The following is a 21,720-nucleotide window of genomic DNA, read 5'->3' as shown; positions in this document are numbered from 1 at the left end:
TAACATGTACAAACATAGGATAAATGGAATAGATGATAGAGCAGTGGCTTTTGAACTTTTTCACATTAAGGACCCCTGAACTGACACAGATTAGACCACGGATAATAACGGATGATAAGATTTTATCCCAGAGTGGCCCACTTGATAACATTTCAGTTATCAGATGTTTTACGGAAAGTATTTGAAAGCCGTGAAAGCCAAAGCAGTCTTACCTTCTGTCATTGTGTTATTTATGGATGGAATTATAGTAAATAAAATTATTCTCCTTTTTGCTGATAGGGCCCCTGGGCGTCCTCGGACCCCACTTCGAGAACCAGTGGGACATTAATAACTGGTTAATGACCGGTGTGCATGTTAATCAGGAAAGCAACATGAGACTTGAACAGTCAATACTGGCTGACCGCTCAAAATACAAAATGCACTTTCACAAGGTGCTCAAGAGAAAATACTTTTATTTTCTATTCACCAAACATCATTACAGCCTCACTAAAGAGTTACATCACTGATTTGCATGTTCCCAAATACACAGTTCAGAACTGTTCTGTCTTATCTTGACACTTTCCACTTTAGAACCACGAATGACACTCCGTGTGTCTGAACGCGCCTCGACACAGTACTTCACAAACTCAATATGGAAGATTAGTGTAAGAAACATAGATTCATATGGCACCAACATTAAATCATAGCCCACTCCTGTTTTTTTAGAAGGGCTTTACCAAAAACAAATGCACACCGTACACATGGGGACAATCGTCAACATGTTGACATTCTGACCCATTAGTACTTAGTGGTCATTATTACATTATTACGTGTATACTCTGTACTAGTGGGTCAGACCACGCCCATCTTCAAACTTGGCCCTCAGTTTGATCTCAACTACACACCTGTAAAATTTCAGGCCTCTATCTTCATGACTGTGACACTATCGTCAACAAAATCTGTCCACGGATACACACACACACACACACACACACACACACACACACACACACACACACACACACACACACACACACACACACACACACACACACACAAACACCTGCCAAATGACTCAACAGTAGTAGTCTGTGGTTGTCCCCTTTACAGTACATGTCTCCAGGACCACATGACAAAGTAATACCAGCCACGCTGTCACAGCTGGTAAAAACATGGAGCTGGCCTGGACACACACATGTGCAGAGTAGGGAGACCAGAGGCAGTGTGACTGAAGCAGTGTGCTCAGAGTTAGATTTACAGACATGACAGATTATTGGCTCTGTGCAGCTGTTTTTGGCAAAATGCTCAAGTGGCTCTAATGTGTTTTTATGGAAGAAAGACAACTCGCTTTCATCACTAAAGCTGAAATGAAACTTGGTAAGGAGAGAGGGACGCACTGGCAACGCTTGGTGAATTAATTCAATTTTAATTTTTCCATTGCAGCTTTTATCTTGAATTTATTCATGAACAGCTGAACATGCTGTTTGTTTTAAAGTCGCTTCAAGATGGGCCATAGAGGCAGGTTTTACACCCTACAATACAACAAGCATAAACTGACAGGGGTTTCGACCTATTTCATAGAATGTGCCATAAACATAATATAAGTAAACATCATTTACCACATTATTTGTAGGTAAAAGAAACGTGAGTGCATTTGTAATGTTGCTAAGAATCCCTCTTTGCAGAGAGCAAATGCAAACCACAGTAGTGAGCACAGTAGGTCAAATTTCACTGATGGATGATTTTAACAGACAGTTTGTTTATTCACTTTACCGTTCACCTCCCTATTTTACCGACATGGGGTTGGTTTAAAAACTCTTTGATTGTCTGGCTGTCTGACACCACTGATCCAAGCAGATGAGCTGAGCTGCAAAAACAAAACCTGACTTGGAATAAACCTTTTTTTCTTTGAAGTTATGACTGTGAAATAAACAGCAACTTCTCCAGCCATTCATTCTCTGAGCTGCTTTTTTTTAATCAGTTGCCACGGCTGCTATCCCAGCATGCACTGGGAGTCAGTCCATTTACAAAGAGAAGGGAAAAAAAAAAAAAAAAAAAAAAGCACATAATGTCCTACATACACCCACAACAGTTCATGATTGAGGATGAGCATTCGTAGAATGCAGTATGTGGCTCTCAAATGCTCCACACATCAATTAAAAATGTGTCAAACGGTCATTCTAAGCTTTGGCTGGACAAACCTCCAAACAGCCTCACCTCTCAGGCACTTGCGCCCTATTCACATCTTGTATTAAGATGCAATCAAGAGAAATTTTACATTGTATGATACACTGTAGTTTACACCTTCACAAATTAAAAATCTTACAAAGCTCGACAGATATTCACAAACATTCAGCTGCTGCTGTACCACAAATGAGAGATAAACCAGTAACCTCTGGAATTCAAATGTAAGACAAAAAAAACTTACAGAAGTCACTTCCTTCAAAAAGCTGAAGGACACCCTGAGCTTCTCCTTTTACTGACCAATCAGACAAAGCAAAGGATCAAGGAAGATTAAAGTTTGATTACGGTGATCAGGATGGGATCAAAAAAAAAAAAAAAATACTGTAAATACTGTTCCACAGGACGAGTGATGGCTCGGTCAAACAGCCAGTGACCTTTACCAAAACACTCACCAAAGTTTGCTTCAAGCTCTACAAACATGACATGTATGGTTCCTCTTTAACTGGATTGTACACATTCCTCTTTAAAAAGAAGAGGTACATTCCAGTTAGAGAAGAAAAATATCCAGTCATCCCAGTTGGACAGTCACAGGTAAGGAAACGGATTTTTGCTACCTTGATTCCATGTCAAGCAGCATGTTAGTCTTAAGCGCTGAGTCCTCAGTGAGGCGGAGAAGCTCTGAAGTCCTGATCCCTTAGTAGGGGTTTGTGGTTCTGCTCGGCAGCCATGGCCTGTAAGGTTTTCCTCTGGAATTGCCTGGCCTTGTTGTACAAGAAGACCCCGATGAACACAAGGACAGTGCCGGTGGCGCTGAGGATGTTGATCTGGTTACTGAACACGATGATGCTCAGCCACACCGACAGGGCGTGCTTGACAGTACTGGCAACACTGAGGAGGAGAAGAGGGTTGTTACCAGAGGCGCCAACATCGAATCAATCCAGTACGTGGCCTGAATGAGGTCATGATCCGTTATGAGAATTATGGTTTATTTGCCTTGCTCACTCCCATTTCAAACTGGTTTACCTAGCTACTTTCAGTTAAGGGGATTAGTTGCTGTTTGACTTTACATTAGAACCCAACACTGTGCGTCCCTCCTCATAAAAAAACACAACTGCACACCGCAACACTCATCATCTGAAACATATTGATACTGAAACATTTTATACCTATTATCAGCCTACCTATTAGTATTAGCTCCTGTTTGCAAAGCACCAGCGGAGGTACAGACAACTTTCACTGAATTGCTTTGATACTGAAGAAAAAGTGATGATTGAAGTTCTGGAGCTGCCAGTGAGTAAGTAAAGTTTATTTGTATAGCAGTAAGTGCTTTCCATCAATAAAAAGTAGTTCTGAAAGTTTCAAACACAGGCAAGCAAATAGGTCAATGAGGAAACACAGAGAAGCCATTGAGACAGGCCAACCACAAGCCTGTGTGAGCAAAAATGTTTTCAGCTGCTTTGTTAAGTTTTCGCAGGAAGCTAGAGATCACAATGATAAGAGGAGAGTATTTCATAAACTGGATGCCACAGCCTGAAAAGCACAGTCACCTTGGGTTTTATAGCAGGTACGGGGGTCAGCCAACCTACGACCCTGATTCCCTGTATAAGGGATTCAGTGCTCCTCACAAACCTATGCATTAGTATGAACTAGATGTGTTTGTTAAGTGAATCTGAGAACAAAATGACTGATGGTAGAGGAGTTCTGGTGGTTGCAACACCTCAGAAATAGCTGTTATTCTGGGATAATTGCATACTCAAGCATCAAGAGTTCACAGAGGACAGTGTGATAAAAAAAAGTGCAATCAGTGGCCGGCCTGTGTGCCAAAATATGTCTCATTAATTTGAGAGCTCAGTAGAAATAGGACAGTGCCAAAGAAGTGTGTACAGGAGTATGAATGTATGTCTACAGTAGCAGAGGAATGGACTTTGATGTTTAGAATCAGGGCAGTTCCCCTTTAAGATACGGTGAAATGGATGTGTAGCAGGCAGGCAGGCAGGGCTGGAGAATCTGTGTATACAGCACGTTGTTATCTAATAAGCACGGACCATCTCCGGCATGTTTATAAAACTCAGCTGTACTAAAAGGGCTCATAGTCAGCTCAAGGTAGGTGCAACTGATAAAGTGGCCACGAATGTGTACAATTATCTCCAATATCATCTCTTCAGAAAACTGAAGCCTGCAGCTGGTGTAACGGACACAAGTGTCACACAGGTAAAACTAGACCAGGTAACATTTAATCATTAACTTCAGGACATGTTAATACCCCTGTTACACACTTGTGTTGTGTCTGTCACCCACCTGAAGGTAACGGGGGAAATACGTCCCATGAGAGCATAGGCGGTGACACTCTGCAGGTGGAACAGGCCGCCGTCGAAGAGCAGCAACAGGATAATGTCTTGACTGAAGATGAAGCTCTGCCCGCTCTTCCCAATCACTGGAATGTCCTACAGACATGGACAGAGAGCGCGACAACCATCAGCATTACAACTGGTGCACCAACCCTGACGTCAGCCCTGCCCCATGATGGGTTTTGAATAATAAACTACAGACACGTGTCGCTGCTCAGTTGTCTAATATCTGATGGACGCTGGCTGCGTTATACTTTTCTATTCAAGACAATTAATCCCACAAATGTCTGCAGCCTTTTTGTATCATACATACAGTTATTAAATGAACCTTGTTCTAACAATAATTGTAGCAATAACTATGTGTTGACCTACCAAGAGGAACACCCAGGCAGGTATAAGCATGATGACTGCAGCTGCACTGGTATAGAACTGGAGCTCTGGAGGGCTGAAGCGAGTCAGTTAGATTATTAATGAGTTTTTATAGCACAGGAATGTGTAATTTTACAGTTATAAACAGAAAGTCTCACAGTCTTTTACCTGAACTTGTACGTGTCCCCACTTAGCAGCTTTTTGGAGAATACATTCTGCAAACTGAGATCAGACATAAAGGGTTAAATAAAGCATCACATGGCGTGGAAAGCCTGAGCTGAGTGCTGCAGTACCAGTCCATGATGTTGGTGGAGAGAGCGGCGGAGAAGCCGAGCATGTTGAAGCTGATCTCCGTGGCTGTGCAGAGGGCCAGGCCGGCCATGACAGGGAACAGGGATAGGTTCACCCACAGCCCTGCAGGTCGGAAACGTGAGTGCAGCGCACACAATGAAATGAGTCACCGCGGTAAAGCAAATGTAAATTCATGGCTCCAAAGAGAAGGGTCAAAACTAGGTCAAATTCATCTAACAAAGATTATCAAGGTGTATTTAACCAACCCAAGCTGATAATCAAAATAAATAAGTAACTATAGGAACCAAATTAATCAAAATTTCATTTGGAGAAGCAAACCACATTTATGAAACAAGGGACATGGTTGAAGAAAAATGGATGGAGGCCTGAAGAAGTTAAGCTAAACTAACACAGATCAGACCACGGACCCCATCTGATACGAGTTTTGCTTTTAGATGTTTTATTGCAAAACATGTTTATGTTTGAAACCTATGACCAAAACATTCACACACTCTGCCACCGTGTTACTCATGGATGGAATTATATTGAAAATAAATTATTTCCCGTTTTGCTGGGAACCCTCAGGAACCCCCTAAAGGACCCCTGTGGGTTCCCGGACCCCACTTTGAGCACCACTGCCCCTAAGGTTCTGGACATTTAACCCCTGAGACATGCATCAGCGTGTGTCTACCTGTGTACTCCCCGAGGATCAGCCTGGACATGATGACAGTGAAGATGGGTGCTGAGCTCTTCACTGTCTCTGCAAACGACACTGCCACATTCTTCAGGCTCACCAAGCCCAGAACCACTGTGGTGAACCTGACAAAGGTAATGTGGGAACTGGACTTTTAGAAAAGCAGTATTTGTAAGATCCTGTATTAAGTTTGTACTACTTTATACAACTGCATCAGTAAAAAAACACAAGTTAAAAGTAGTTGTTAGTCAGACATGCATATATAAAGAAACATGTGTTTAAGCATAATCACTTGTAAGTAAACATGTGGTTTGGAGACAGAGGAAACCGACCTCATGAGTCCAACAAATAACATGATCATGATGAAGTTGGGTGGGTACTCAGTCCTGGACTTGTGCTGGTACAGGCAACAGGGGACAAACATCTTCAGGCAGCCAATGACTGTGGTGGAGAGCATCTGTACAGCACCTGGGGAGACGACAAAGCAGAGCTACAGCAACAAACCCCAGCAGCATGAATGTCAAACAAATTTCTTGAGCTCCTTGAACTGCAGCTGTAACCTAATATTTATCTTTGCCATTTTTTCCCACAGCTAAACCAGCACAGACAGAAGATGAACAAGTCTGTCCTAATTATCTACAGCAACAGCAAACAACAAGGGTCAACTTGCAGTGAGATGTAAAAGAATCCACCATAGTATACATTTTGATACGACATTATCCTCAAATGTAACTGTAACACTTAGTGCATCTTTAAACCACTGCTTTAATGACTAATATGTTGTAGGAAAAGTCAGATTCAGAATAAAAACCAAGGAAATGTGGCCATTGTGAAAAAGGTTATTTGAACTTGGTTGTTTCTTGCATTAAAACTGTTGGGATCTGGCGTGAAATTCTGGGCATTGAGGTGTCCCTGAATGCACCACAAGAGTTTCGTCCCAACAGTTTCTGCTCATAACTGCCTCGTTACGTGGACAGTTTGTCTTCAGGAGGTTTCATGTCTCTGAAAGTTGTGCATGGAGGGAAGTCAACCTCATGACTCATCATATGCAATACACACGATAGCTTGAGAGCTAAAACCTCCTGATTTGTATCAGGAGGTTTAATATTAGTGGCAGAAGTTTGCAACGTCTCCTTACCCAGCATGCTGGGCTCCCCCTCCAACAGTGACAGGATGTACTTGTTGAGGAAGAGGGTGCAGAAGCTGAAGAAGTACCAGAGGCCCAGGTAGGTCAGGGAGCGCCAGTTCCACACCCCGGACTCCGCCTCAATCACCGTGGTCTCCGTGACCGTGATCTTCAGCACCTGCTCCCCTGGCAGGCTCTCGCTGCGAGCCAGCACCACTCGCTCCTGCCGGGTGGCAAACGGTGACAGGAGGCACCATAGCGGGTGCCTGGCAGTCTGCCTGCTGCCAGGCATCACGCTTGCCGCCCGAGGGCCCTCAGGGGCCCAACAGGTAGGTGATAGGAGGGGAGATGAGGAGCTGATGAAGTTTTTAAAAGGTTAGTCCATCTTCTGATTGGTCCTGCACTTGATCAGTCTCTCAGCAGTGCAGTGGGTGCTGGGGATGTTTTAATGACAGGTTCTCTGCTGCAGCAGCTGGAGAGAATACAAATAATTCTGTCAGGTGAGAGAAAAACAGGAGGATGAAAATCATGCTCTCCGCAAGGCAGGTAGTAACAGTCCACCTACCTGTTACAGTCTTGTAAATATAGTGTGATAAGTCATGCTGGTCTGATATTTCACATATAATCACAATTTAAAATGCAATTTTCGTTTTGTCACTTATTTTCTATATTTAATCATATTTATTGTACACTGCAAAGGTGCTGCCTGCAAACACCTGAGAGCAGTCGCTGAAGACCGAGGTTAACAGGTGAACACAACCTCACAAGAACCACAACACACGCTCACACAGCACTGCGCGGACCGGTGCACCCAGGAGCTCATCTTTAGAAGAAGCCCCCTGCACCTTCACCTTTGAGCGGACACACAGGGACGTTTGGGTGGGCCAGCTTCAGGGTGTCGGGATTAAAGGCAAACTCAAAATGGACGGACTCTTACCTCTCTGAATCTGGGCACTGAAAAATAAAAGCCAGTAGATCAACGAGTCAGCGACGAGTATTGCAAAAGGAGGAAGTCGCACATTGACGTTAGCTAACTGCTATCTGAGGCAACCCGGGGTACAGACGAGCTGAAGCTAACAAGCCAGCGGTGCAGTCCGCCATAGTCCACAGCAGGAGGCTGTGCTGAACGAGAGGACATCCACAAAACACTCACATTCACCTTTCTCCGATCCACCCATAAATCATGCACCTGACTTTGAGACGTGGCTGCTAGCGACCACTGCGCAGTGTCAAGCTAACCCGAAACAACAACAAAATAAAGTCAAGCCTTCAAATTAAAACCCCGCTTTCAGAATTAATTTCAATACTAACCCAGCAGCTGGTGAGTTCATTTTTATATTATTGTAATGATCTTCAATTACATTGAAAATGTTATCTTTTTATTGTCGCTTAATCCTAATGAAACACATTTCGTCCGAATCAAAAGACAATATGCTTTTATTTTTTAAAGATACAATCACCGTATTTCCGGTGGGGCTCATTTCAACTTGACGCAGCTGCCACGATATGAAAAAAATGATGTGTTCAAGTTCTTCATCTAAGTTTTCTGCTGAGAGTGCAACCTGTTTTTTTTTTTGTTTTTAAAGATTTGATTTGCAGCTGAAATGTCCGGGTGAAATCTCATATCGACAAAAATAAGACGGTCCTGTTTGGTGGAGGGTGAAAATACAGAAAAGCAACAGTTCGCCTCCTCCACCCTCCTAATTACCCTGTTCTGTGTCATTATTGTTTTTGATGGGGGTAGAAAGCTGTGCTCAATTATACACATCCCCAAGCCTCAGCCTCTCGGTCCTCCGGGGGCAGCAGCGCTTTCGAGCAGCCAAAATAAAAACGAGGAAGAAGGAGATCATCAGCAGCAGCAGCAGAAGAAGAAGAAGAAGAAGAAGAAGAAGACGACGACGAAGAAAGTAGTAGTAGAAGAAGAAGCAGCCCTCCAGCGTCTGTTGCTGCTTGTCTTCTCGTGTGTGCGGCTGAAGTCTGGTCAGCTGGAGCCGGGCAGACACAGCAGGAGGGCGCAGGAATGTGAGCCCCGGGTCCCACGGCCGCGTCCCCGGAGGAAATGGACGAGATAAGGTCAGCAGCTTCATCTCAAGTCTTATCAAATAGGTTATGTTTTTGTTTTTTTTTAAGGTATTCGGTTGTTTGCGTCGGGAAATTCAGCTTATTGACATGTTATAACTCATCTAATAAAACATAAAACATCAGGTTTGGTTTAAATGTAAACTGTCAGAATGGTTCATTTATATAAAGACTGAATTAATCTGTCTGCTTCTTTTACACTTAAACCTGGCATGGACTATTAAAACTCACACAGGAATCTATAAACTATGTTCATTAGAAAGCATAAAATGCACAAAGATACAGAGAAGCATTATATTCTTGTCAACCTTTATTACCCCAGGATTTCCCTCATGGGCATGTCCTGATTTGTCCTCAGTGCAGACTGGTCGCTCATTATTTTCCTTTCCAAATGGAAAATCTGGGGAAGTCCAAGATTTATGTTTAGCAATCCAATGTTTCCCAACTGAGGAGGCTGCTTTATTTTACTACCAGGCTCCTTGAACACATTTGCACTTCTATATAAAGATAAACCCAGTTAAGTTTGACCAAAAATATTGACCAGCAGCTGTGGTGTGTGTAAAAGTCTGTGTGGCCTGCTAGGTCAGTGTTTGGTGCGGCTCCTTTGTGGTCATACAAGTGCAGTTTTGTCTTGACGTCCACGGTTCCCTAACCGCCATTTCTTTAACAGTTTGGACAGAGGAGGTTTCAAGCTGGAAGTGATTTTTTTAAGCCTCCCCTGCTCTGGAGGTAGTAGCCAGTTTCATTCTCAGATCCTCAGCCAGGCTGGAGGAGCCCATGTTTGTTGAGTGTTAGCACAAGGTTTGAAGGTTTCAGAGGACTTATCACCTAATGTCCCAACGCGTCAGGTAAGGCCTACTGATTTAAAGTAGACGGGTGCCAAAAAATATTGACACATGTCACAATTACTGCTGATTGGTTGTTACAGGTGCATTAATGTTGGCTCATCGTTTCAGTGTCTGCTGCAGTGGGTGTATCTTCATTAGCCCAGCTGTAGCCAAACATCTGCATACAGCTGTGTCCTGATCAAATCTGGATGTGTGTTTTTGGATCATTTGATTTATTTGTGTAACCGTCGATCATTTGTCATTGTGGGAATTTTGTTGTCCTGTGCACACTATTCTTCTTATTTAAAAGTGATTTTTGAGAAGATCTTCACCCTGCAACGTGTCAGGTAACTTTTCCAACTCACTGTGCTCTGACTGACTGTTTGTGTCTTTCTCCTCATGCCGGGTTGGTCTGTTGCTACTTATAATTTACCTGCCTAAAGGAATCACAGTGGGAAACTTGACTGTAAAACCAACTGCAGCTGCAAACAAACACTGCTCCAGTTTCACCAAAGGATCAGTTTCAGGATTCTCCTGACAAAGTCTGTCTTTGATGCTGTGGCCCCCGGGGCTCAGTAATCCCCCCTCCCTTAGACAACAGGGACTGTTTAAACTGTCAAACTGCTGAAATCCTTCGTGTTCACTCAGACACAGTTACGTTTGTCAAGTGTCTGTCTCGTGCTCTGCTTTTATTGACTTGGGTGAGTGAAGGTTTTTAATGACACTTAACTCCTGACAGGTGCTATACAGACAGCTGCTAAATGACTTATTTACTTAGTTCGTTATAAAGTCATATTCTTTGACAAGCACATGGCTAATTGTTTCTTATTTTATTATTTATTTTACTATTTATATTCACATCCCTTTTTCACAATGAGACATTCTGACATGTTCCAGTAAGAAAAGCGCTGGTGTAAGTAATGAAACTAACGACCACTGTCACACCATCGTGACTCACTGGGACACTTGAACAGAGCAGAACCATCGTTCATTTTATCAGTGTCAACTGTGCTTTTCCTACTGTGACAAGCACTTTAATATCTACAGTTCCTGTTTTTCAATGGGCTGACAAGCGAAGCAACATTCAATTGCTCATATTATGCATGTAGTTTGGTCCAATATTCTTTTTATATCTGTATTTCAAGGCTGCAGAAGATACTCCAGTGACTAAATTGAATATATTAAACTACAGAGTCTCTCAGTCCTCACATGCATTACATTAAAGTAACTGGACCTGTGTATAATTTATTTATTTTTTTACACTGCAGTCCTTTGTTGGGCAGCCAACCACAAGACAACCCCGATCTTCTGTCTCCAAACCTGAGGCCAAGACACCAGGAGCTGATCCCAACACCATGTGGGCCGGTGAGATGCTCCACCCTTTATCCCAGGATCATGGTGCTGAAACATTAGTATCTCTGAAAGTAGACTTTAGGTTCAGTTTTATTTGCACAGGGCCATGAAACAGAGGAAACAAATTTTGTGGGTGTAACAGAAAAAAAAACTTGAATTTAATCGAAATAATTAGAAAAAAAAAAGTTCAAATAGTTGTGAAGAGAGCAGTCTCAGAAATTCCATCTCCTCGGCCCTACTGTGTTTATATCACTGTTTCCAGCGAAAGTTTCATCTTGATCACAGGTTTTTTCACATTCACTGTCCTCTCCATCTCCACCCTCTGGCAGATAAAGCCCTGGTCGGAGCTGTCGTGTCTGCTGAAGCTCTATTTCTGCTTCACGATAGCGTCTCTGCTGGCGCTGCTCGGCCTCACCCTGACCAGCATCTACAAGCAGCGCATGGGAACGAAGGCGACCGATGAGGACAACTTCACTGTGTCTCTCATCCAGCTGGTGGGAATATGTGAGTACCATGTGTATGTGGCAGTGCCTTTTACTGTCGGTGTCTTCAGGAAGTTGATTTCACACTCCGCCTGTTTAACGGCCGACCACACTGACGGCCAAAAGCTTCCTGGTGTAATCGTGATGAAAACTGTGGAGGAGATGAATGCAACATGTCACTCTGTGTGTGATGCAGTGTGTTCGTGGTGATTCATTTCCCTCTGATGGCTTCACTGCCTTATTTTCTACAAAGATAAACTAATATCTGCTTAAGACTTATTGTTTCCTAAAGATGTTTTTTCTTCCCAGAGTTTTACTTTTCTTAATGATGGATTTCCAGCAATCTACAGTAGATCTGCAACTAACAATTATTTTCTACATCTATCACAATAATTTACAGATTATTGTCAAGATTAATTATTTGGTCTATATGATGTCAGAAAATAGCAAAAACTGCACATCACAAGTTCCCAGAGGCGACTTCCTCAAATCTCTTGTTTTGTTCAACCCTCACCCCAAAAACCACATGTATTCAATTTACCATCATTGAAAACTAAGAAAACCAGAATATATTTACATTTAAGAAGCTGACTGATTATCAGAATTAAGTCTTTTGGCTGAAAATTTTTCCTCCCAGTGTTTCTTAAATGTTAGTTACGTAATTTGTTAATTTCCGTATAGAAGTTAGTTCTGTGCCTGCAGTAGTCATCAGACACTCATGAGTGGGACTGGTCTAGTGATGCAGTTAGATTGGAAATGTCATCCCCTGTGGCCTCAGGCAGACAGCAGCAGAGGACAGGACACATCTGCACTAATGCAGGAGTGTCCCTGTTATAATCAGGAGTATGCTGGGGAGGTGTTTGTGCATGTAAACATCAGATCCTGGTTTCAGAAACCTGGGGGCCTGAACCATGAAGTGAGATTTGTAGGTTTTTGGTTTCACTCAACAACATGGCAACACAAAGCTGGCTCACTTACAGCTGGGGTGGATCCCCATGTTGATATATGCTGCAGTACTAACCTGAGTACTGAGTTCATAATAAAGTTACAAGTAATAAAGAATAATAACCTAAATTCCAGGCAGGTCATCATCATCATTTCATTTCCTGTCAAATTAAAGGCACAGTATGTAACTTCTGCCTCTCAGTCAAGATCATAACAAAAGAGGGCGTTGGGTGGTGTTGTGAAATAGCGTGGGATCATGGGAGTTGTTGTCTTCACCATTGCTGTAAGCTTCTCCCGGTTTGGATTCCGTCAGTGTCAGTCGTTCAGGAGCTTTTTACCAGGAGCAAACACACCTGGTGATTATAACCATTACAAGCACTGAATAACGCAGATGTGAGATGAACCTGCTCACCTTTGTTTCTATTGTTTCTTTGATAACTTATAAACCAGACGTTCAGGTTTTTACCCAGAGACGAATTATCCACAGAGGTCTCCTCCTCTCCAAAACACACAGACCTTATCCACAACAAGTAACCAGTAGTAGAGTAGATTATAAACAGTAAAAACATGAAATAAAGCAGTTTCACATTTAAAGTCAGTGTTTCGCTGATGCTATATGGCGTCTCCGAGCAGCTTGGAGCTGAGCTTTTCTCTCTGATAACTTAAGATCCAGACGTCCGATGACTAAAAACCTTCATCTGCTTGAAATACATAGTTAAAAACAACCAAGAAGTAAAATATATCTTAAAAATGTGGCTTGAAACTGGTCAATTTTCAGCTTCTGGCAGACAACAACACGCTGACGCATGAGCATAGGGGATATGATGTCATTGACAGGCGACCAAATAAAACAGACTGTTACTGTGGTTAAAATCACATATTTCTCTAGGTGTGAGAATTCCTGGAAACGTTTGGGATAATCTAAGTACTCAATGCAAAAATATATATAATATAGGTCTAGTCGTTATCACACATTTTAATGTGGAAAAGTTACATATTATAACTTTAAAGTCTTTCACACTTGGTTGCTTGTAACCAACAGCTCGCCCTTTGAACATGCTCACAGCTGGAAGGGAAGACACAGTCTTAACAGAGCCAGCTGATAACCAGCTTTATGATACTGGTTATCCAGGATCAGCAGTTAGGCTCAGTGAAGACAGGTAACGCAAACAGAGCTAGACTGACGAGAACTGGCCCGAAACTCTTCATCTGAAGTCATGAAAATTCTGTAAAAAACTGATAAAATTGTATTTTTGCTCTTGTCCTGCACATTAGTGGAGATGTGATCATCTGAGAGAGGTAAATGTGGCAGGAGATTCTCCCTTAACTGCTGAGGTAGAGCCAGCACAGCAAGTCACATGTAAGTGATTTACCCAGAATATGATTCAAAAGACTGAAGACTCAAAACCAGGACTTTGATCCTTCTCCTTATCTCAGGACTCACAACACTGACAAGTTGTTGTTGACTTACTTGATTGTGAAAAATGTAACATAGGAATACAACAAATGAAGCAGATGCAGTTGATTGTTTTTAATGATCATTATTAAGACAATAATCAGTAGAAAATCTGAATGAACACAGCATTATGAGAGCTTTACATACATTTATAGGTGACAGTGAAAACAAGACAATAAACCAACCAACCCTGGTTTTCTGTGTCTCCTGCAGTGTTCTGCATCTACTACATCAGCCGTGGCGTGCTGCAGGAGAACAGACAGGAGCTGGTGGCGTTTGTGCTCAGCGTGTTGGTGGTCATGATTCGATCGGTGGTCAACTTCTCTGTGCAGGGGTCAAAGGGCAAGCAGGAGCTGCTGGTAGGTCGACCTCCACTGGACACGCTGAGGAAACACACTGAGTTGACGAGGTGTCTGTGGGAGCACCTTCATCCAATCAGTTGTTTATAATTGATGATTATTTACATAATTATATTTTAAAAACACCTCCTGGAAGAACTGACACTACAATCTTCGTTACAGATGTTTTCACGATCCAGCTTCTTATTTCTTTGACAGATTTATTGATTTTATTTAAATAATGAGGATATTCACACATCCAGGTATCTGATACCTGTACACTGCACAAAAGTAATTTAATTAGTTCTGACAAAGGTCCAGAGAGACCCAGATGTTATGATGACCAATAAATTATGATGCTGAGCAAGAGCGGTGTGCAGGATTGATTTTATTTAGACCTCAAGACAGACAGGCAGAGGTTGTTGGCGCGGTGCTCGTGGCCTTCAACCTGGTATCAGTCAAACCTTTAGTATTATATTTGACCCAGTCACACAGTCTAATGAAAACATTCTGTGCTGGCAAGCCACTTGAAGTCTGTGCCAACATTAAAATCACAACACGATGAGAAGATTGGCACCGATTCACCAATCTCACTATCACTGAGTGATTCATACGAGCTGCTGACGGCGGCCGGTAATCTCTCTTAATTCCTGACAAGAGCTTCCTTCCTGTTGAAGGAAATCATGGTTTCACCACTTGATGTCACTGTTGTTGCAGCTATCAGTGACGGATAGATAGATAGATAGATAGATAGATAGATGGATAGATAGAGTTTGTAAAAAACAAATACAATTAAAGGCTAAATTATATACAACAGTCAAATAGATGTATAAAAAAATAGAAATAGAATAACACTAAAAATAGAACCATAACTAGATTATGCTATGTGCTTTATGCTATACACTTTACAGTGATAGTAATATACTATAATACACTGTATTTGAGTGCAAGTCAGGTGGATAATCTGCAGGGTTGTCCAACTTTACACTGATTATATGTTTGATGTAAGAATCATTTACACTGTAGTTATAGTAAACTCTATACAGACGACCTACATTTAAAAGTTTCTTGATTCTTAAAGTTCATTGATGGTAAAATTATGAGAAACTTGCACAGAAGCCACCACCTGTTTCCTCCAGGCTGAAACGGTATCAGAGAGATTTACATGTGTTGTACAAATATTTGCAGCCTCGAGAGGATTAAGTCTGATATCTTTCATCCTCTAACGCCACCATGAGGCTGGAATTTGTCCAAATAACTTTGGTGACCGTCTAAATCATCTCGGCCTCTGGCTTGATGATACCTTGGTACAACATTTTGCAGATACATTCATGGTTCAGAGGATGAATCCCAATGATTTTAATCCTATTTACTTTTCCTCAGGTGCCACCATGAAGCTGACAACTACAGCTATTGAATGCATTGACGTAACTTCTATTCATGGCCCCCACAGGATGGAGTGTAATACCCTCAGTGATCCCTTCACCTTCTCATCCAGCACCATTGTCTAGCTGAAATTCCACCTTGTCCAGTAGTTTGGTTTATGACTGAATACCTGCAGACTCTGTTGTGTTTGTGCTGGTTAGCAAATTTGTGCATGCTAACGCTGACATTTTACCTGCTGCTAGCATGTCTGCAGACTTAAGGCTTGTTGACATGATAATAGTCAAATTAAAATACATTGAATGCCAGCCCAGAACATAAAGAATAACTTTCTTGGTTGACAGCTGTTATTAGTTACACGCTATGCAAATGAAACTCGCAGAGCCACTTGTTTTGTTTGCAGTGATTTTTGAACGGACGTCATAATGTGATGGGGCTGTGAAGTTTTTCCAGCTTTCACGAAGTGAAAACATTGAAAACTGTGTTTGACCAGCTGTGATCTGCTTGTGTTGCAGGTTCGCTTTGTGTGCATCATGTGTCTCGGTGTGGTGCACGTTTTCTGCACCTTGCTGCTCATCCAGCGGCCCAACATGATGGCTTTCCGTGTGGGCGGGGCCCTGGAGAGCCTCCAGGAGCAGTACTTTCTGCTCAACCTCTGTTTCTCCATGGTGACCTTTGACCTGCAGGCTCAGGTAACATTGCATTCTGCATTCTTCAAAACATAAAAGTTGACTTAAAAGCATCATATTTGTGTGTCTGATGATGTATTGTCCTGTCTGAAAACTACATGGGATTTAATTCATAATAAAAATAGTGTTCATGCCAGTGTTCTTTGGAAGTAAAATCCTCTGTCAGACCCTCTTCACACTGGAAAATAAATTACGAATCTATTCAATTCAATTCAATTCAATTTTATTTGTATAGCGCCAAATCATAATATACATTATCTCAAGGCACTTTACAGGGTAAGGTCAAGACCTTACTTTGTTACAGAATAAACCCAACAGTTCCCACAAAGAGCAAGCGCTTGGCGACAGGGGGGAGGAAAAACTCCCTTTTAACAGGAAGAAACCTCCAACAGAACTGGGCTCGGGGTGGGCGGCCGTCTGCCTCGACCGGTTGGGTTTAGGAGAAGATAGAAAGAGGGGGAGGGGGAGGAGAGAGGAGAGAAGAGAGAGAGAGAGAGAGAGAGAGACCAGGAACAGCTGTGTAGGTAATGGTGTTATCAATAATAATGATGACAGGTAACAGTGGTTAATAGTAAAGATGAGTAGTGGTGGATCTGGATCCTGCTGCTCCAGGGGCAGAGAGACCTGCAGAATGAGGACAGAGAGAGAGGGAGAGAGAGGAGAAGCACAAACTACGGGAGAGAAAAAATACAAAGTTAATGGCGTGAAGTTATCGAGAGAGAGAGGGGGAGAGAGACAGAAATAGAGAGAGAGCGCCCAGTGCATCATGGGAATCCCCCAGCAGTCTAGCTCTATAGCAGCATAACTAAGGGATGGGTCAGGACATACCCGAGCCAGCCCTAACTATAAGCTTTACTAAACAGGACAGTTTTAAGCCTGATCTTAAAGGTAGAGAGGGTGTCTGCCTCCCGAACCCACACTGGGAGCTGGTTCCACAGGAGAGGAGCCTGATAGCCGAAGGCTCTGCCCCCCATTCTACTCTTACAAACTCTGGGAACCACAAGTAGACCTGCATTTAGAGAGCAAAGTGTCCTATTGGGAAAATAGGGAACTATAAGCTCTCCAAGGTACGATGGTGCCTGACCATTAATGGCTTTGTAGGTGAGGAGGAGGATTTTAAATTCGATTCTTGAGTTTACAGGGAGCCAATGCAGAGAGGCTAACACAGGAGAGATGTGATCTCGTTTCCTAGTTCCTGTCAGTACTCGTGCTGCCGCATTTTGGATCAATTGGAGGCTTTTTACTGAATTTTTGGGACATCCTGACAATAAAGAGTTACAGTAGTCCAGTCTTGAGGTAACAAATGCATGAACTAGTTTTTCAGCATCTTTTAGACATAGAATGGGTCTGATTTTAGCAATATTGCGCAGGTGGAAGAAGGCTGTCCTAGAGACTTGCTTTATATGTGAAGTAAAGGACAAGTCCTGATCAAAAATGACACCAAGGTTTCTGACTGTAGCACTGGAGGCCAAGGTGATGTCATCCAGAGTCAGTATATTATCACACAGTGTATCTCTGAGGTGTTTTGGGCCAATTACAATAACTTCAGTTTTGTCTGAATTTAAGAGTAAGAAATTACTGGTCATCCAGATTTTTATGTCCTTAAGACACACCTGAAGCTTGGCTATCTGGTTAGTCTCACCTGGCTTCATGGATAAGTACAGCTGGGTGTCATCTGCGTAACAATGGAAATTCATCTGGTGCCTCCTAATAATGTTTCCCAGAGGGAGCATATATAGACTGAAGAGCATTGGTCCTAGCACAGAACCTTGTGGAACTCCATGACTGACTTTAGTTATGATAGAGGAGTCATTATTAACATGAACAAACTGGAGTCTATCTGACAGATATGACTTAAACCAGCTTAGTGTGGTTCCTTGATGCCGACCATATGTTCTAGTCTCTGTAATAAAATCTTATGATCGATGGTGTCAAATGCAGCACTAAGATCTAGTAGGACAAGTACAGAGACAAGTCCATTGTCTGAGGCTATGAGGAGATCATATCTGTGATTTTTAATGTGATTGTTTCAGTTCAGTCAGTTTTCCATCATCCAGCCTCAGTCCTACATTTCCCATGGGTACTAGGAAGACACTGAACAGCCTCTACCACTGGATTTGTTCTAACCTTGGAGTAAAAACTGATGGCAGTGAGAACAGTGAGGGGGCAGGTTTTTCTGGTAGTCAGATGTCCCACGTTTGGTTGGATTCACATCAGGTCTGTTGATGCTGGAGGGGGAACTGGTCCCTGTGGCTCGTCTGCAGCACGTTTCTCCTGTTTGGTGAACATGTTTTAGAACCAAATGGCTGCTCCGTGTGTGCTTTTAGAAACAAACTGAAGGATCTCTTTCAGTGAACTGCTGACTGGCTTCATTAATGACGCTTTGTTGGTGTGTTCCAGCTGTGTCTGTGTATCCTGATCACTACGTCGGACTCAGCCATGTCTGCTCACAACAGCATCATCCTGTGTGTCGGGGTGGTGTGGGCCTGCTTCACCGCCGCTGTGGGCGCCGTCGCAGTGAGTGCTCTCCATCCATCGTCTGTTCGAACAATGAGAGACCGACCCAACTAATGACAAAAATATTATGCAGGATGCAACAGTCAGTGGCTGTATACACTTGTTGTTTTTCAGGTTTTGAAGGAAGCCAAGGTCCTGGTTTGGGTCTTCATGGTGCAGAACCTTCCTCAAGTGGCCTTCTTTGTTTACCTGATGTACACGGTGAGCTGACAACAAGTTCTCCCTGATTTATTTCAATAATATGATTTCTCTGAATCTATATGACCACACTGCGCTTTATGAAGACTGGTTTCATACTGATCCATGATTGACTCAATTTTAAAAGGCAAAACATAGAGAACTCAGTTTATTCCCACATACGTCCTTAAAACAGGTCCCAGCTGTATGTTCATTAAAAAAGGCTCAGGAATAATTAATAAGTAAAAAGTATAAGGGTACTGTTGTTTTTAGCAAACATTACTCAGACAGGAGTAACTAGTGCATGGGGACTATTTTCAGCTGTGGATTTATACACATTCGATGATTGGTGAGTATTCAGTGAATCAAAATAAACTAGTGTCCATTTTCATGGTAATTAAGGAACACGTGCAACAGTTCGGCTCAGTGCTGCAGAGGAATAAGTTACCGTGTATCAGGCTCTGGATGCACAGACAGTACGTGTCAGTAGAATCGGTTCATTGTTGGTTTTTCGTGGGATTTTTTGACAATGGGAAAAAATGAAGTATTACCAGCTTTTTGTTTCCTTCCTGGACAGAGCCAGACTAACTGTTTCCTCCTGTTACCAGTCTTTGTGCTCAGCTAACCACATTTAGTGCACAGTGTTATCAGTGTTCTCATGTTACGCTAAATGAACAAGAAATCTGAAATATAGTAATAATAATAATAATAACTACTTTATTTATGCAGCACTTATCAAACATAGTACAAAGTGCTTCACAACAAAATTACAGTAAATAAATACAATAAGCAATAACTTAAATAAAATTAAAAGAAAAAGATACAAAATGAATGATAAACAGGAACTTTATGTAAAATCAGGGTATGCTTTCCGATAAAAGTCTGTTTTTAGGAGCGATTTAAAAGACGACACTGACTCTAAAATCTTATAAACCTATACGCAATTATCAACTTAAACATAAATGACTGCTAACTACTGGTGTCAGATGAAAATATAAATTATATATATATTATAAAGTAATGTGTAGAATAATATTCAAGTAAGGTACAATACCTTTAAAATGTACTTATACATTACTATATTATGTACTTTCTACCACTACTACTAAAACACAATAAAGCAACATTAGCAGCATTTCTGCACTAGAGCACGAGCCATTGAAGGAACAGACTCTGTGATGTGTCCGTGACATTTCATGTATATCATTTTTTGAGCACATTGTGATGAGCTGTGTGTTCAGAAGTGATTCCTGCAGGGAAATGATGGTTTGCTTTAATTACAGGTGGTAGAGAAATGGTTTCATGACAGCTCCTACACCCTGGAGGCAGCTGCTGTCACCGGAGCTTTGATTTCACTGGCGATTAAAGTGGTTTTATTCTGGGCTCTCATCAGACTGGTGCACAGCTTCGGCCAAGGCCTGAGGGAGAGAAGTGAGTACAGTCTGGCATCACCGCTTTTATTGGTTTCAGTACCTCAGAAGTGACTCTGAGGCAAAACTACATTAGGAGAATATGAGCTAATCAGCGTCAACGCATTTCAAAATACCCTGAACTTCTTCCCGCTTCACGTTTCCCCATCATGTCTCTTATTCTGAGAAACCTGAGTCCTCCTGGCTGTTCTCACCTTGAGGGTGTTTTTTCTGGTGTCTTTGCTAGAAAGCAGCAGAATATAAAAATGTTGCTGCTGATCTTACATTTCTGTTTTTGCAGTGTTTGCACCCAGCAAGTGATAAAACACCCAGTGGTCATGGACCAAGGACACAGCTGCATGCTGAGGGCCTAATACTGAGAAGCTTCAGCTCCGTGGAACTCAGATTTATATTCAGCATTAACTCCACCAAATGGACCAGTCAGCTGAGATCTTTTATTTTAGCCTCATGTTCTGTTTCCTGTATAGACTTTATTTTATTCAGCTAACATTTCTTTTGTCAGTGTGCCTGTTGGATCTGCAGGATGTGAAGCACCATGTCGAACATTTTTGACCGAAACTATATGAAATGCCTCATAATAGTTCACAGTTTTCTCTACATGTACACGCCAAAGTATTTTGTATGTGGCCAACATCCTTCATTTAAAAAGGAGATCTTTTCTGTTTCTATTCTATAAATTACATTCAATTTTTAGGTTTTTTTTAGCTTTTTTAAATCGTAATTATATAATGTCAATGTTGTGATCTGCACTCTCTAGACTACTTCTTTATGCAACACTGGAATATTTTTATTAACCTTTTTTTTACTACGCTTCCTGCTGCACTTTACTCAAGTGTATTTTTCATTTAAGGTTCTTAATAAAATGTCAAAATCAGATTGCTGTTTGGATTTGTTGCTTAAAAGGAAGGAAGTTAAAAGGAAGGAAGTTATTTGGCTGCAACATTAGTACTGTGACTGTGAAACAGAGTTGCATCCAGGTAACTTCTTTTCCTAATTTACTTTCACCTCATTAACTTAACGGAGAATCCCAACAAATTGAACAACATCCAGCGC

The 21,720-nt window shown here is 41.9% G+C and overlaps 2 protein-coding genes across 3 annotated transcripts; one reads left to right on the top strand and one right to left on the bottom strand.

Moving 5' to 3' along the window:
- Positions 1-1,385: 1,385 nt before the first annotated feature.
- LOC139620115 (solute carrier family 35 member E2A-like) lies at positions 1,386-8,209 on the bottom strand. Its single transcript, XM_071475325.1, has 9 exons — positions 7,929-8,209; positions 7,004-7,463; positions 6,198-6,333; positions 5,863-5,990; positions 5,174-5,294; positions 5,049-5,102; positions 4,884-4,956; positions 4,462-4,607; positions 1,386-3,051 (listed from the first exon to the last, which is right to left on the bottom strand). The coding sequence occupies exons 2-9, from the start codon at positions 7,281-7,283 to the stop codon at positions 2,823-2,825; spliced, it is 1,167 nt and encodes a 388-aa protein (XP_071331426.1). The 5' UTR covers positions 7,284-7,463; positions 7,929-8,209; the 3' UTR covers positions 1,386-2,822.
- Positions 8,210-8,845: 636 nt separating this feature from the next.
- Positions 8,846-21,541, top strand: LOC139620116 (uncharacterized). Of its 2 annotated transcripts, none has more exons than XM_071475327.1 (9): positions 8,846-9,064; positions 11,166-11,262; positions 11,580-11,754; positions 14,347-14,492; positions 16,370-16,546; positions 18,944-19,060; positions 19,175-19,261; positions 20,521-20,668; positions 20,948-21,541. In XM_071475327.1, exons 1-9 carry the CDS (start codon positions 9,051-9,053, stop codon positions 20,965-20,967), a joined length of 981 nt encoding a protein of 326 aa, XP_071331428.1. In that variant the 5' UTR covers positions 8,846-9,050; the 3' UTR covers positions 20,968-21,541. The 2 variants fall into 2 exon arrangements, with proteins under 2 accessions (XP_071331428.1, XP_071331427.1); XM_071475326.1 differs by lacking the exon at positions 8,846-9,064 and adding an exon at positions 9,787-9,918.
- The last annotated feature ends 179 nt before the right edge of the window (positions 21,542-21,720 follow it).

Source organism: Trachinotus anak, unplaced genomic scaffold, assembly GCF_046630095.1.
Source record: "Trachinotus anak isolate AG129_WGS33_773 ecotype Australia unplaced genomic scaffold, CSIRO_AGI_Tana_v1 ptg000004l, whole genome shotgun sequence".
NCBI classification, from domain to species: Eukaryota; Metazoa; Chordata; class Actinopteri; order Carangiformes; family Carangidae; genus Trachinotus; species Trachinotus anak.
The sequence above is the reverse complement of the archived record's forward strand: the minus strand, read 5'-3'. Positions and strand labels throughout refer to the sequence as shown.

What these genes read in the sequence shown, in the direction of transcription:
- LOC139620115 (XM_071475325.1), bottom strand. Translation starts at nt 7,283, where the DNA reads ATGCCTGGCAGCAGGCAGACTGCCAGGCACCCGCTATGGTGCCTCCTG. An exon ending in GATCCTCGGGGAGTACACAG is followed by an intron (nt 5,295 to 5,862) that starts GTAGACACACGC and finishes TCCGACCTGCAG; the next exon opens with GGCTGTGGGTGAACCTATCC. An exon ending in ATTTCCCCCGTTACCTTCAG is followed by an intron (nt 3,052 to 4,461) that starts GTGGGTGACAGA and finishes TCTCCTCCTCAG; the next exon opens with TGTTGCCAGTACTGTCAAGC.
- LOC139620116 (XM_071475326.1), top strand. An exon ending in TCCCAACACCATGTGGGCCG is followed by an intron (nt 11,263 to 11,579) that starts GTGAGATGCTCC and finishes ACCCTCTGGCAG; the next exon opens with ATAAAGCCCTGGTCGGAGCT. An exon ending in CATCCAGCTGGTGGGAATAT is followed by an intron (nt 11,755 to 14,346) that starts GTGAGTACCATG and finishes TGTCTCCTGCAG; the next exon opens with TGTTCTGCATCTACTACATC.